The 16,330-nt window shown below is 44.6% G+C and overlaps 1 protein-coding gene and 1 pseudogene across 1 annotated transcript; both read left to right on the plus strand.

Moving 5' to 3' along the window:
- Positions 1-6,118: 6,118 nt before the first annotated feature.
- On the plus strand, positions 6,119-7,247 carry LOC132488065 (melanoma-associated antigen B4-like; annotated as a pseudogene).
- Positions 7,248-15,177: 7,930 nt separating this feature from the next.
- On the plus strand, positions 15,178-16,218 carry LOC132489216 (melanoma-associated antigen B4-like). The gene has a single exon (XM_060098134.1). It carries the CDS (start codon positions 15,178-15,180, stop codon positions 16,216-16,218), a length of 1,041 nt encoding a protein of 346 aa, XP_059954117.1.
- The last annotated feature ends 112 nt before the right edge of the window (positions 16,219-16,330 follow it).

Genomic DNA, 16,330 nt, shown 5'->3' on the forward strand with positions numbered 1-16,330 from the left:
TTATCACAGTTTCAATTTCAGTGCTTGTGATTGGTCTGTTCATATTTTCTATTTCTTCCTGATTCAGTCTTGGCAGGTTGTGCATTTCTAAGAATTTGTCCATTTCTTCCAGGTTGTCCATTTTATTGGCATAGAGTTGCTTGTAGTAATCTCTCATGATCTTTTGTATTTCTGCAGTGTCAGTTGTTACTTCTCCTTTTTCATTTCTAATTCTATTGATTTGAGTCTTCTCCCTTTTTCTCTTGATGAGTCTGGCTAATGGTTTATCAATTTTGTTTATCTTCTCAAAGAACCACCTTTTAGTTTTATTGATCTTTGCTATCGTTTCCTTCATTTCTTTTTCATTTATTTCTGATCTGATTTTTATGATTTCTTTCCTTCTGCTAACTTTGGGATGTTTTTGTTCTTCTTTCTCTAATTGCTTTAGGTGCAAGGTTAGGTTGTTTGCTCGAGATGTTTCCTGTTTCTTAAGGTGGGATTGTATTGCTATAAACTTCCCTCTTAGAACTGCTTTTGCTGCATCCCATAGGTTTTGGGTCGTCGTGTCTCCATTGTCATTTGTTTCTAGGTATTTTTAAATTTCCCCTTTGATTTCTTCGGTGATCACTTCGTTATTAAGTAGTGTATTGTTTAGCCTCCATGTGCTTGTATTTTTTACAGCTCTTTTCCTGTAATTGATATCTAGTCTCATAGCATTGTGGTCGGAAAAGATACTTGATACAATTTCAACTTTCTTAAGTTTACCAAGGCTTGATTTGTGACCCAAGATATGATCTATCCTGGAGAATGTTCCATGAGCACTTGAGAAAAATGTGTATTCTGTTGTTTTTGGATGGAATGTCCTATAAATATCAATTAAGTCCATCTTGTTTAATGTATCACTTAAAGCTTGTGTTTCCTTATTTATTTTCATTTTGGATGATCTGTCCGTTGGCGAAAGTGGGATGTTAAAAGTCCCCTACTATGAATATGTTACTGTCGATTTCCCCTTTTATGGCTGTTAGTATTTGCCTTATGTATTGAGGTGCTCCTATGTTGGGTGCATAAATATTTACAATTGTTATATCTTCTTCTTGGATCGATCCCTTGATCATTATGTAGTGTCCTTCTTTGTCTCTTCTAGTAGTCTTTATTTTAAAGTCTATTTTGTCTGATATGAGAATTGCTACTCCAGCTTTCTTTTGGTTTCCATTTGCATGGAATATCTTTTGCCATCCCCTTACTTTCAGTCTGTATGTGTCTCTAGGTCTGAAGTGGGTCTCTTGTAGACAGCATATATATGGGTCTTGTTTTTGTATCCATTCAGCCAATCTGTGTCTTTTGGTGGGAGCATTTAGTCCATTTACATTTAAGGTAATTATTGATATGTATGTTCCTATTCCCATTTTCTTAATTGTTTTGGGTTCGTTATTGTAGGTCTTTTACTTCTGTTGTGTTTCTTGCCTAGAGAAGTTCCTTTAGCATTTGTTGTAAAGCTGGTTTGGTGGTGCTGAACTCTCTCAGCTTTTGCTTGTCTGTAAAGGTTTTAATTTCTCCATCAAATCTGAATGAGATCCTTGCTGGGTAGAGTAATCTTGGTTGCAGGTTTTTCTCCTTCATCACTTTAATTATGTCCTGCCACTCCCTTCTGGCTTGTAGAGTTTCTGCTGAGAGATCAGCTGTTATCCTGATGGGGATTCCCTTGTGTGTTATTTGTTGTTTTTGCCTTGCTGCTTTTAATATGATTTCTTTGTGTTTAATTTTTGACAGTTTGATTAATATGTGTCTTGGCGTATTTCTCCTTGGATTTATTCTGTATGGGACTCTCTGTGCCTCTTGGACTTGATTAACTATTTCCTTTCCCATATTAGGGAAGTTTTCAACTATAATCTCTTCAAATATTTTCTCAGTCCCTTTCTTTTTCTCTTCTTCTTCTGGAACCCCTATAATTCGAATGTTGGTGCGTTTAATGTTGTCCCAGAGGTCTCTGAGACTGTCCTCTGTTCTTTTCATTCTTTTTTCTTTATTTTGCTCTGCAGCAGTTATTTCCACTATTTTATCTTCCACCTCACTTATCCGTTCTTCTGCCTCAGTTATTCTGCTCTTGATCCCATCTAGAGTATTTTTTATTTCATGTATTGTGTTTTTAATCGATGCTTGATTCATCTTTAGTTCTTCTAGGTCCTTGTTAACTGTTTCTTGCATTTTGTCTATTCTATTTCCAAGATTTTGGATCATCTTTACCATCATTATTCTGAATTCTTTTTCAGGTAGACTGCCTATTACCTCTTCATTTGTTAGGTCTGGTGGGTTTTTATCTTGCTCCTTCTCCTGCTGTGTGTTTTTCTGTCTTCTCATTTTGCTTATGTTACTGTGTTTGGGGTCTCCTTTTTGCAGGCTGCTGGTTCGTAGTTCCCGTTGTTTTTGGTGTCTGTCCCCAGTGGCTAAGGTTGGTTTAGTGGGTTGTGTAGGCTTCTTGGTGGAGGGGACTACTGCCTGTGTTCTGGTGGATGAGGCTGGATCTTGTCTTCCTGGTGGGCAGGTCTACGTCTGGTGGTGTGTTTTGGGGTGTCTGCGGACTTTTTATGATTTTAGGCCACCTCTCTGCTAATGGGTGGCGTTGTGTTCCTGTCTTGCTAGTTGTTTGGCATAGGGTGTCCAGCACTGTAGCTTGCTGGTCGTTGAGTGAAGCTGGGTGCTGGTGTTGAGATGGAGATCTCTGGAAGATTTTCACCGTTTGATATTATGTGGAGCTGGGAGGTCTCTTGTGGACCAGTGTCCTGAAGTTGGCTCTCCCACCTCAGAGGCACAGCACTGACTCCTGGCTCCTCAATTTGGGATGATTTGTTGTCTATTCATGTATTCCACAGATGCAGGGTACATCAAGTTGATTGTGGAGCTTTAATCCGCTGCTTCTGAGGCTGCTGGGAGAGGTTTCCCTTTCTCTTCTTTGTTCTCACAGCTCCTGGGTCTCAGCTTTGGATTTGGCCCCGCCTCTGCGTGTAGGTCACCGGAGGGCGTCTGTTCTTCGCTCAGACAGGACAGGGTTAAAGGAGCAGCCTCTTCGGGGGCTCTGGCTCACTCAGGCCCGGCGGGAGGGAGGGGCACGGAGTGCGGGGCGAGCCTGCAGCGGCAGAGGTCGGCGTGACGTTGCACCAGCCCGAGGCGCGCCGTGCGTTCTCTCAGGGAAGCCGCCCCTGGATCCCGGGACCCCGGCAGTGGCAGGCTGCACAGGCTCCCGGAAGGGCGGTGTGGACAGTGACCTGCGCTCGCACACAGGCTTCTTGGCGGCGGCAGCAGCAGCCCCAGCGTCCCACGCCCGTCTCTGGGCTCCGCGCTTTCAGCCGCGACTCGCGCCCGTCTCTGGAGCTCCTTTACGCGGCGCTCTTAATCCCCTCTCCTCGCGCACCAGGAAACCAAGAGGGAAGAAAAAGTCTCCTGCCTCTTCGGCAGCTCCAGAGTTTTCCCGGACTCCCTCCCGGCTAGCTGTGGCACATTAGCCCCCTTCAGGCTGAGTTCTCGCCGCCAGCCCCAGTCCTCTCGCTGCGCTCTGACCGAAGCCCGAGCCTCAGCTCCAGCGCCGCCCGCCCCGGCGGGGGAGCAGACAAGCCTCTCGGGCTGGTGAGTGCCGCTCAGCACCGATCCTCTGTGCGGGAATCTCTCCGCTTTGCCCTACCCAGGTATGTGGGGAGTTTCTTGCCTTTTGGGAGGTCTGGGGTCTTCTGCCAGTGTTCAGTAGGTGTTCTGTAGGAGTTGTTCCACGTGTAGCTGTATTTCTGGTGTATCTGTGGGGAGGAAGGTGATCTCCGCGTCTTACTCTGTATTTTTAGGTTTTTTTTTTTTTTTTTTTTTTTTTTTTTTGCAGTATACGGGCCTCTCACTGTTGTGGCCTCTCCCGTTGCGGAGCACAGGCTCCGGACGCACAGGCTCAGCGTCTATGGCTCACGGGCCCAGCGGCTCCGTGGCATGTGGGATCTTCCCGGACCGGGGCACGAACCAACATCCCCTGCATCGGCAGGCGGACTCCCAACCACTGCGCCAGCAGGGAAGCCCAGCAAGAGCTTTTAAGTTTCATTAGGTCCCATTTGTTTATTTTTGTTTTTATTTCCATTACTCTAGGAGGTGGATCAAAAAAAGATCTTGCTGTGATTTATGTCAAAGAATGTTCTTCCTATGTTTTCCTCTAAGAGTTTTATAGTGCCCAGTCTTACATTTAGGTCTCTAATCCATTTTGAGTTTATTTTTGTATATGGTGTTAGGGAGTGTTCTAATTTCATTCTTTTACATGTAGCTGTCCAGTTTTCCCAGCACCACTTATTGAAGAGACTGTCTTTACTGCACTGCATATCCTTGCCTCCTTTGTCATAGATTAGCTGACCATAGATATGTGGGCTTATATATGGGCTTTCTGTACTGTTCCATTGATCTATATTTCTGTTTTTGTGCCAGTACCATATTGTCTTTTTTTTTTCTTTTGCTTTATAACAAATTTAATCAGTTATACATATACATATGTTCCCATATCCCCTCCCTTTTGCGTCTCCCTCCCACCCTCCCTATCCCACCCCTCCAGGCGGTCACAAAGCACCAAGCTGATCTCCCTGTGCTATGCGGCTGCTTCCCACTAGCTATCTACCTTACGTTTGGTAGTGTATATATGTCCATGCTGCTCTTTCACTTTGTCACAGCTTACCCTTACCCCTCCCCATATCCTCAAGTCCATTCTCTAGTAGGTCTGTGTCTGTATTCCTGTCTTACCCCTATGTTCTTCATGACATTTTTTTTTCTTAAATTCCATATATATGTGTCAGCATACAGTATTTGTCTTTCTCTTTCTGACTTACTTCACTCTGTATGACAGACTCTAGGTCCATCCACCTCATTACAAATAGCTCAATTTCATTTCTTTTTATGGCTGAGTAATATTCCATTGTATATATGTGCCACATCTTCTTTACCCATTCATCCAATGATGGACACTTAGGTTGTTTACATCTCCAGGCTATTGTAAATAGGGCTGCTATGAACATTTTGGTACATGTCTCTTTTTGAATTATGGTTTTCTCAGGGTATATGCCCAGTAGTGGGATTGCTGGGTCATATGGTAGTTCTATTTGTAGTTTTTTAAGGAACCTCCATACCGTTCTCCATAGTGGCTATACCAATTCACATTCCCACCAGCAGTGCAAGAGTGTTCCTTTTTTTCCACACCCTCTCCAGCATTTATTGTTTCTAGATTTTTTGATGATGGCCATTCTGACTGGTGTGAGATGATATCTCATTGTAGTTTTGATTTGCATTTCTCTAATGAGTAAAGATGTTGAGCATCCTTTCATGTGTTTGTTGGCAGTCTGTATATCTTCTGTGGAGAAATGTCTATTTAGGTCTTCTGCCCATTTTTGGATTGGGTTGTTTGTTTTTTTGTTACTGAGCTGCATGAGCTGCTTATAAATTTTGGAGATTAATCCTTTGTCAGTTGCTTCATTTACAAACATTTTCTCCCATTCTGAGGGTTGTCTTTTGGTCTTGTTTATGGTTTCCTTTGCTGTGCCAAAGCTTTGAAGTTTCATTAGGTCCCATGTGTTTATTTTTGTCTTTATTTCCATTTCTCTAGGAGGTGGGTCAAAAAGGATCTTGCTGTGATTTATGTCATAGAGTGTTCTGCCTATGTTTTCCTCTAAGAGTTTGATAGTGTCTGGCCTTACATTTAGGTCTTTAATCCATTTTGAGCTTATTTTTGTGTATGGTGTTAGGGAGTGATCTAATCTCATACTTTTACATGTCCCTATCCAGTTTTCCCAGCACCACTTATTGAAGAGACTGTCCTTTCTCCACTGTACACTCCTGCCTCCTTTATCAAAGATAAGGTGACCATATGTGTGTGGGGTTACCTCTGGGCTTTCTATCCTGTTCCATTGATCTATCTTTCTGTTTTTGTCCCAGTACCATACTGTCTTGATTACTGTAGTTTTGTAGTATAGTCTGAAGTCAGGGAGCCTGATTCCTCCAGCTCCATTTTTCGTTCTCAAGATTGCTTTGGCGATGTGACGTCCTCCAACGCACGCTGTGGCGGCCATTGTTGAGAGCTGCTGTTCGGCAAGGGTGCCCTCGTTGCCTGCCTTCCTGCCCACACTCCCGCCTGCTGGCCCTGACCTCTGTCATCGTGCCTCGGGGCCAGAAGAGGAAGCGCCATGCCCAGGAGAAACGCCCCCAGGCCCGGGGGGAGACTCAGAGTCTCAAGGGTGCCCAGGCCACTGAGGTGGCGGCGGTGGCAGAGATAGAAGAGTCGCCCTCCTGCCCCGCTTCTGTTTCTCGGGGTACTTCCCCGAGCTCCCCTGCTGCTGGCACTCACCAGGAGCCTCAGGGAGCCCCAGCCACTAGCTCTCGTGATGCAGGGGTTTCATGCCCAGGATCTGAAGAGGGTGCCCGGAGCCAAGATGAGAAAAGTGCAAGTACCGCCCAGGCAGCACCTTCCATTCACAGCACTTACAGCGATCCTCTGACCAGGAATGTCTGCGAGTTGGTGCAGTTCCTGCTGGAGAAGTACAAGACGAAGGAGCCCATCCCGAAGGCTACACTGCTGAAGATTGTCAACAGGAAGTACAAGAAGCACTTCCCTGAGATCCTCAGGAGAGCCTCTGAGTACATGGAGCTGGTCTTTGACCTCGAGCTGAAGGAAGCCGACCCCAGCAGTCACTCCTACGCCCTCAGCAAGCTGGGCCTCCCCAGCGAGGGAAATCCGAGTGGTGTGTCGGGGCTGCGCACGGCCTGTTTCCTGATAACTGTCCTGAGCAAGATCTTCACGAAGGGCAACCGGGCCACCGAGGAGGAGCTCTGGGAATTCCTCAATGCGTTGGGTTTGTATGCTGGGAGGAGGCACTCGATCTCTGGGGAGCCCAGTGGGCTCATCAAAGATTTCGTGCAGCAGAAGTACCTGACGTACCTCCAGGTGCCCAACAGCGATCCTCCACGCTATGTGTTCCTGTGGGGCCCGAGAGCCTGCGCTGAAACCAGCAAGATGAAAGTGCTGGAGTTTCTGGCCAAGATCAATGATACCGTCCCCAGGGCCTTCGCAGATCTCTATGAGGAGGCTCTGAAAGATGAGGTAGAGAGAGCAGGAGTGAGAGCCGCGGCCAGGGCTGTAGCTGTTGCTGAGCGCAGAGCACCTTCCAGGGCCAAGGCCCGCAGCCCCTCCCACATGTAGGGAGGGAGGCAGCGGGCAGATTGCTCACTTTGTTTTGGAAGAGAGCAGTCAAGCTCCTAAATAGTGCAGAATAGTATTGGTTGAGGGAACAATATGTTCTTACAGTTTTAAGTAGTATGGTAGTTTAGGTGCAGTTAGTTTTAATAAAATATATATCTTTTTTTCTTCTTTCCATATGAAGAATACCTAGTTAAAGATAGACAGATGATAGGTAGATAAGTAGGTAGAGAGATGCTAGATAGATTTATGATAGAGATGTTTAGTATCTTTTCAAATGTCATTACTGCATTGAAGGTTTATTTTGCTTCAGAATCAAAGTGTATTAATGTCATGGATGTCACGTTTATTGATGTTCAGTTTTAAGATTAAGAGTTTGCTATTTGTAAAAAAACCCTGAAAAGCCTTCACTATTTTCCTTTTGCTACAGAACAAGGTAACATGGCATTGGAATAGGATTTTTCATGGAAATGAGAAAGAATCCCACAAAATATTTGGGATCTCAAAATGGTGATACAAAAGTAAAAGCTGGTTAATTCTTAGTTTGCCTTCTTCTCTTTCTCTTTGCTTGTAAAATTAAAGAATATATACCTAGCTTTGCTTAGGTTATTCAAACTGTTTGAAAATTAAATCATGGTAAATAAGAAAAAAAAAAAAAAAGATTGCTTTGGCTATTCGGGGTCTTTTGTGTTTCCATACAAATTGCGAAATTTTTTGCTCCAGTTCTGTGAAAAATGCCAGGGGTAGTTTGATAGGGATTGCATTGAATCTGTAGATTGCTTTGGGTAGTAGAGTCATTTTCACAATGTTGATCCTTCCAGTCCAAGAACATGGTACATCTCTCCATCTATTTGTATCATCTTTAATTTCTTTCATCAGTGTCTTATAATTTTCTGCATACAGGTCTTTTGTCTCCTTAGGTAGGTTTATTCCTAGATATTTTATTCTTTTTGTTGCAATGGTAAATGGGAGTGTTTCCTTGATTTCACTTTCAGATTTTTCATCATTAGTATATAGGAATGCCAGAGATTTCTGTGCATTAATTTTGTATCCTGCAACTTTACCAAATTCATTGATTAGCTCTAGTAGTTTTCTGGTAGCATCTTTAGGATTCTCTATGTATAGTATCATGTCATCTGCAAACAGTGACAGCTTTACTTCTTCTTTTCCGATTTGGATTCCTTTTATTTCCTTTTCTTCTCTGATTGTTGTGGCTAAAACTTCCAAAACTATGTTAAATAAGAGTGGTGAGAGTGGGCAACCTTGTCTTGTTCCTGATCTTAGTGGAAATGGTTTCAGTTTTTCACCATTGAGGACAATGCTGGCTGTGGGTTTGTCATATATGGCCTTTATTATGTTGAGGAAAGTTCCCTCTGTGCCTACTTTCTGCAGGGTTTTTATCATAAATGGGTGTTGAATTTTGTCGAAAGCTTTCTCTGCATCTATTGAGATGATCATATGGTTTTTCTCCTTCAGTTTGTTAATATGGTGTATCACGTTGATTGATTTGCATATATTGAAGAATCCTTGCATTCCTGGAATAAACCCCACTTGATCATGGTGTATGATCCTTTTAATGTGCTGTTGGATTCTGTTTGCTAGTATTTTGTGGAGGATTTTTGCATCTATGTTCATCAGTGATATTGGCTTGTAGTTTTCTTTCTTTGTGACATCCTTGTCTGGTTTTGGTATCAAGGTGATGGTGGCCTCGTGGAATGAGTTTGGGAGTGTTCCTCCCTCTGCTATATTTTGGAAGAGTTTCAGAAGGATAGGTGTTAGCTCTTCTCTAAATGCTTGATAGAATTCGCCTGTGAAGCCATCTGGTCCTGGGCTTTTGTTTGTTGGAAGATTTTTTATCACAGTTTCAATTTCAGTGCTTGTGATTGGTCTGTTCATATTTTCTATTTCTTCCTGATTCAGTCTTGGCAGGTTGTGCATTTCTAAGAATTTGTCCATTTCTTCCAGGTTGTCCATTTTATTGGCATAGAGTTGCTTGTAGTAATCTCTCATGATCTTTTGTATTTCTGCAGTGTCAGTTGTTACTTCTCCTTTTTCATTTCTAATTCTATTGATTTGAGTCTTCTCCCTTTTTCTCTTGATGAGTCTGGCTAATGGTTTATCAATTTTGTTTATCTTCTCAAAGAACCACCTTTTAGTTTTATTGATCTTTGCTATCGTTTCCTTCATTTCTTTTTCATTTATTTCTGATCTGATTTTTATGATTTCTTTCCTTCTGCTAACTTTGGGATGTTTTTGTTCTTCTTTCTCTAATTGCTTTAGGTGCAAGGTTAGGTTGTTTGCTCGAGATGTTTCCTGTTTCTTAAGGTGGGATTGTATTGCTATAAACTTCCCTCTTAGAACTGCTTTTGCTGCATCCCATAGGTTTTGGGTCGTCGTGTCTCCATTGTCATTTGTTTCTAGGTATTTTTAAATTTCCCCTTTGATTTCTTCGGTGATCACTTCGTTATTAAGTAGTGTATTGTTTAGCCTCCATGTGCTTGTATTTTTTACAGCTCTTTTCCTGTAATTGATATCTAGTCTCATAGCATTGTGGTCGGAAAAGATACTTGATACAATTTCAACTTTCTTAAGTTTACCAAGGCTTGATTTGTGACCCAAGATATGATCTATCCTGGAGAATGTTCCATGAGCACTTGAGAAAAATGTGTATTCTGTTGTTTTTGGATGGAATGTCCTATAAATATCAATTAAGTCCATCTTGTTTAATGTATCACTTAAAGCTTGTGTTTCCTTATTTATTTTCATTTTGGATGATCTGTCCGTTGGCGAAAGTGGGATGTTAAAAGTCCCCTACTATGAATATGTTACTGTCGATTTCCCCTTTTATGGCTGTTAGTATTTGCCTTATGTATTGAGGTGCTCCTATGTTGGGTGCATAAATATTTACAATTGTTATATCTTCTTCTTGGATCGATCCCTTGATCATTATGTAGTGTCCTTCTTTGTCTCTTCTAGTAGTCTTTATTTTAAAGTCTATTTTGTCTGATATGAGAATTGCTACTCCAGCTTTCTTTTGGTTTCCATTTGCATGGAATATCTTTTGCCATCCCCTTACTTTCAGTCTGTATGTGTCTCTAGGTCTGAAGTGGGTCTCTTGTAGACAGCATATATATGGGTCTTGTTTTTGTATCCATTCAGCCAATCTGTGTCTTTTGGTGGGAGCATTTAGTCCATTTACATTTAAGGTAATTATTGATATGTATGTTCCTATTCCCATTTTCTTAATTGTTTTGGGTTCGTTATTGTAGGTCTTTTACTTCTGTTGTGTTTCTTGCCTAGAGAAGTTCCTTTAGCATTTGTTGTAAAGCTGGTTTGGTGGTGCTGAACTCTCTCAGCTTTTGCTTGTCTGTAAAGGTTTTAATTTCTCCATCAAATCTGAATGAGATCCTTGCTGGGTAGAGTAATCTTGGTTGCAGGTTTTTCTCCTTCATCACTTTAATTATGTCCTGCCACTCCCTTCTGGCTTGTAGAGTTTCTGCTGAGAGATCAGCTGTTATCCTGATGGGGATTCCCTTGTGTGTTATTTGTTGTTTTTGCCTTGCTGCTTTTAATATGATTTCTTTGTGTTTAATTTTTGACAGTTTGATTAATATGTGTCTTGGCGTATTTCTCCTTGGATTTATTCTGTATGGGACTCTCTGTGCCTCTTGGACTTGATTAACTATTTCCTTTCCCATATTAGGGAAGTTTTCAACTATAATCTCTTCAAATATTTTCTCAGTCCCTTTCTTTTTCTCTTCTTCTTCTGGAACCCCTATAATTCGAATGTTGGTGCGTTTAATGTTGTCCCAGAGGTCTCTGAGACTGTCCTCTGTTCTTTTCATTCTTTTTTCTTTATTTTGCTCTGCAGCAGTTATTTCCACTATTTTATCTTCCACCTCACTTATCCGTTCTTCTGCCTCAGTTATTCTGCTCTTGATCCCATCTAGAGTATTTTTTATTTCATGTATTGTGTTTTTAATCGATGCTTGATTCATCTTTAGTTCTTCTAGGTCCTTGTTAACTGTTTCTTGCATTTTGTCTATTCTATTTCCAAGATTTTGGATCATCTTTACCATCATTATTCTGAATTCTTTTTCAGGTAGACTGCCTATTACCTCTTCATTTGTTAGGTCTGGTGGGTTTTTATCTTGCTCCTTCTCCTGCTGTGTGTTTTTCTGTCTTCTCATTTTGCTTATGTTACTGTGTTTGGGGTCTCCTTTTTGCAGGCTGCTGGTTCGTAGTTCCCGTTGTTTTTGGTGTCTGTCCCCAGTGGCTAAGGTTGGTTTAGTGGGTTGTGTAGGCTTCTTGGTGGAGGGGACTACTGCCTGTGTTCTGGTGGATGAGGCTGGATCTTGTCTTCCTGGTGGGCAGGTCTACGTCTGGTGGTGTGTTTTGGGGTGTCTGCGGACTTTTTATGATTTTAGGCCACCTCTCTGCTAATGGGTGGCGTTGTGTTCCTGTCTTGCTAGTTGTTTGGCATAGGGTGTCCAGCACTGTAGCTTGCTGGTCGTTGAGTGAAGCTGGGTGCTGGTGTTGAGATGGAGATCTCTGGAAGATTTTCACCGTTTGATATTATGTGGAGCTGGGAGGTCTCTTGTGGACCAGTGTCCTGAAGTTCGCTCTCCCACCTCAGAGGCACAGCACTGACTCCTGGCTCCTCAATTTGGGATGATTTGTTGTCTATTCATGTATTCCACAGATGCAGGGTACATCAAGTTGATTGTGGAGCTTTAATCCGCTGCTTCTGAGGCTGCTGGGAGAGGTTTCCCTTTCTCTTCTTTGTTCTCACAGCTCCTGGGTCTCAGCTTTGGATTTGGCCCCGCCTCTGCGTGTAGGTCACCGGAGGGCGTCTGTTCTTCGCTCAGACAGGACAGGGTTAAAGGAGCAGCCTCTTCGGGGGCTCTGGCTCACTCAGGCCCGGCGGGAGGGAGGGGCACGGAGTGCGGGGCGAGCCTGCAGCGGCAGAGGTCGGCGTGACGTTGCACCAGCCCGAGGCGCGCCGTGCGTTCTCTCAGGGAAGCCGCCCCTGGATCCCGGGACCCCGGCAGTGGCAGGCTGCACAGGCTCCCGGAAGGGCGGTGTGGACAGTGACCTGCGCTCGCACACAGGCTTCTTGGCGGCGGCAGCAGCAGCCCCAGCGTCCCACGCCCGTCTCTGGGCTCCGCGCTTTCAGCCGCGACTCGCGCCCGTCTCTGGAGCTCCTTTACGCGGCGCTCTTAATCCCCTCTCCTCGCGCACCAGGAAACCAAGAGGGAAGAAAAAGTCTCCTGCCTCTTCGGCAGCTCCAGAGTTTTCCCGGACTCCCTCCCGGCTAGCTGTGGCACATTAGCCCCCTTCAGGCTGAGTTCTCGCCGCCAGCCCCAGTCCTCTCGCTGCGCTCTGACCGAAGCCCGAGCCTCAGCTCCAGCGCCGCCCGCCCCGGCGGGGGAGCAGACAAGCCTCTCGGGCTGGTGAGTGCCGCTCAGCACCGATCCTCTGTGCGGGAATCTCTCCGCTTTGCCCTACCCAGGTATGTGGGGAGTTTCTTGCCTTTTGGGAGGTCTGGGGTCTTCTGCCAGTGTTCAGTAGGTGTTCTGTAGGAGTTGTTCCACGTGTAGCTGTATTTCTGGTGTATCTGTGGGGAGGAAGGTGATCTCCGCGTCTTACTCTGTATTTTTAGGTTTTTTTTTTTTTTTTTTTTTTTTTTTTTTTTGCAGTATACGGGCCTCTCACTGTTGTGGCCTCTCCCGTTGCGGAGCACAGGCTCCGGACGCACAGGCTCAGCGTCTATGGCTCACGGGCCCAGCGGCTCCGCGGCATGTGGGATCTTCCCGGACCGGGGCACGAACCAACATCCCCTGCATCGGCAGGCGGATTCCCAACCACTGCGCCAGCAGGGAAGCCCAGCAAGAGCTTTTAAGTTTCATTAGGTCCCATTTGTTTATTTTTGTTTTTATTTCCATTACTCTAGGAGGTGGATCAAAAAAAGATCTTGCTGTGATTTATGTCAAAGAATGTTCTTCCTATGTTTTCCTCTAAGAGTTTTATAGTGCCCAGTCTTACATTTAGGTCTCTAATCCATTTTGAGTTTATTTTTGTATATGGTGTTAGGGAGTGTTCTAATTTCATTCTTTTACATGTAGCTGTCCAGTTTTCCCAGCACCACTTATTGAAGAGACTGTCTTTACTGCACTGCATATCCTTGCCTCCTTTGTCATAGATTAGCTGACCATAGATATGTGGGCTTATATATGGGCTTTCTGTACTGTTCCATTGATCTATATTTCTGTTTTTGTGCCAGTACCATATTGTCTTTTTTTTTTCTTTTGCTTTATAACAAATTTAATCAGTTATACATATACATATGTTCCCATATCCCCTCCCTTTTGCGTCTCCCTCCCACCCTCCCTATCCCACCCCTCCAGGCGGTCACAAAGCACCAAGCTGATCTCCCTGTGCTATGCGGCTGCTTCCCACTAGCTATCTACCTTACGTTTGGTAGTGTATATATGTCCATGCTGCTCTTTCACTTTGTCACAGCTTACCCTTACCCCTCCCCATATCCTCAAGTCCATTCTCTAGTAGGTCTGTGTCTGTATTCCTGTCTTACCCCTATGTTCTTCATGACATTTTTTTTTCTTAAATTCCATATATATGTGTCAGCATACAGTATTTGTCTTTCTCTTTCTGACTTACTTCACTCTGTATGACAGACTCTAGGTCCATCCACCTCATTACAAATAGCTCAATTTCATTTCTTTTTATGGCTGAGTAATATTCCATTGTATATATGTGCCACATCTTCTTTACCCATTCATCCAATGATGGACACTTAGGTTGTTTACATCTCCAGGCTATTGTAAATAGGGCTGCTATGAACATTTTGGTACATGTCTCTTTTTGAATTATGGTTTTCTCAGGGTATATGCCCAGTAGTGGGATTGCTGGGTCATATGGTAGTTCTATTTGTAGTTTTTTAAGGAACCTCCATACCGTTCTCCATAGTGGCTATACCAATTCACATTCCCACCAGCAGTGCAAGAGTGTTCCTTTTTTTCCACACCCTCTCCAGCATTTATTGTTTCTAGATTTTTTGATGATGGCCATTCTGACTGGTGTGAGATGATATCTCATTGTAGTTTTGATTTGCATTTCTCTAATGAGTAAAGATGTTGAGCATCCTTTCATGTGTTTGTTGGCAGTCTGTATATCTTCTGTGGAGAAATGTCTATTTAGGTCTTCTGCCCATTTTTGGATTGGGTTGTTTGTTTTTTTGTTACTGAGCTGCATGAGCTGCTTATAAATTTTGGAGATTAATCCTTTGTCAGTTGCTTCATTTACAAACATTTTCTCCCATTCTGAGGGTTGTCTTTTGGTCTTGTTTATGGTTTCCTTTGCTGTGCCAAAGCTTTGAAGTTTCATTAGGTCCCATGTGTTTATTTTTGTCTTTATTTCCATTTCTCTAGGAGGTGGGTCAAAAAGGATCTTGCTGTGATTTATGTCATAGAGTGTTCTGCCTATGTTTTCCTCTAAGAGTTTGATAGTGTCTGGCCTTACATTTAGGTCTTTAATCCATTTTGAGCTTATTTTTGTGTATGGTGTTAGGGAGTGATCTAATCTCATACTTTTACATGTCCCTATCCAGTTTTCCCAGCACCACTTATTGAAGAGACTGTCCTTTCTCCACTGTACACTCCTGCCTCCTTTATCAAAGATAAGGTGACCATATGTGTGTGGGGTTACCTCTGGGCTTTCTATCCTGTTCCATTGATCTATCTTTCTGTTTTTGTCCCAGTACCATACTGTCTTGATTACTGTAGTTTTGTAGTATAGTCTGAAGTCAGGGAGCCTGATTCCTCCAGCTCCATTTTTCGTTCTCAAGATTGCTTTGGCGATGTGACGTCCTCCAACGCACGCTGTGGCGGCCATTGTTGAGAGCTGCTGTTCGGCAAGGGTGCCCTCGTTGCCTGCCTTCCTGCCCACACTCCCGCCTGCTGGCCCTGACCTCTGTCATCATGCCTCGGGGCCAGAAGAGGAAGCGCCATGCCCAGGAGAAACGCCCCCAGGCCCGGGGGGAGACTCAGAGTCTCAAGGGTGCCCAGGCCACTGAGGTGGCGGCGGTGGCAGAGATAGAAGAGTCGCCCTCCTGCCCCGCTTCTGTTTCTCGGGGTACTTCCCCGAGCTCCCCTGCTGCTGGCACTCACCAGGAGCCTCAGGGAGCCCCAGCCACTAGCTCTCGTGATGCAGGGGTTTCATGCCCAGGATCTGAAGAGGGTGCCCGGAGCCAAGATGAGAAAAGTGCAAGTACCGCCCAGGCAGCACCTTCCATTCACAGCACTTACAGCGATCCTCTGACCAGGAATGTCTGCGAGTTGGTGCAGTTCCTGCTGGAGAAGTACAAGACGAAGGAGCCCATCCCGAAGGCTACACTGCTGAAGATTGTCAACAGGAAGTACAAGAAGCACTTCCCTGAGATCCTCAGGAGAGCCTCTGAGTACATGGAGCTGGTCTTTGACCTCGAGCTGAAGGAAGCCGACCCCAGCAGTCACTCCTACGCCCTCAGCAAGCTGGGCCTCCCCAGCGAGGGAAATCCGAGTGGTGTGTCGGGGCTGCGCACGGCCTGTTTCCTGATAACTGTCCTGAGCAAGATCTTCACGAAGGGCAACCGGGCCACCGAGGAGGAGCTCTGGGAATTCCTCAATGCGTTGGGTTTGTATGCTGGGAGGAGGCACTCGATCTCTGGGGAGCCCAGTGGGCTCATCAAAGATTTCGTGCAGCAGAAGTACCTGACGTACCTCCAGGTGCCCAACAGCGATCCTCCACGCTATGTGTTCCTGTGGGGCCCGAGAGCCTGCGCTGAAACCAGCAAGATGAAAGTGCTGGAGTTTCTGGCCAAGATCAATGATACCGTCCCCAGGGCCTTCGCAGATCTCTATGAGGAGGCTCTGAAAGATGAGGTAGAGAGAGCAGGAGTGAGAGCCGCGGCCAGGGCTGTAGCTGTTGCTGAGCGCAGAGCACCTTCCAGGGCCAAGGCCCGCAGCCGCTCCCACATGTAGGGAGGGAGGCAGCGGGCAGATTGCTCACTTTGTTTTGGAAGAGAGCAGTCAAGCTCCTAAATAGTGCAGAATAGTATTGGTTGAGGGAACAATATGTTCTTACAGTTTTAAG

This window comes from Mesoplodon densirostris, chromosome 4 (genome assembly GCF_025265405.1).
Source record: "Mesoplodon densirostris isolate mMesDen1 chromosome 4, mMesDen1 primary haplotype, whole genome shotgun sequence".
NCBI classification, from domain to species: Eukaryota; Metazoa; Chordata; class Mammalia; order Artiodactyla; family Ziphiidae; genus Mesoplodon; species Mesoplodon densirostris.

Bases quoted from the DNA above. Each gene is read 5' to 3' on its own strand.
- LOC132489216 (XM_060098134.1), top strand. From the start codon at position 15,178: ATGCCTCGGGGCCAGAAGAGGAAGCGCCATGCCCAGGAGAAACGCCCC.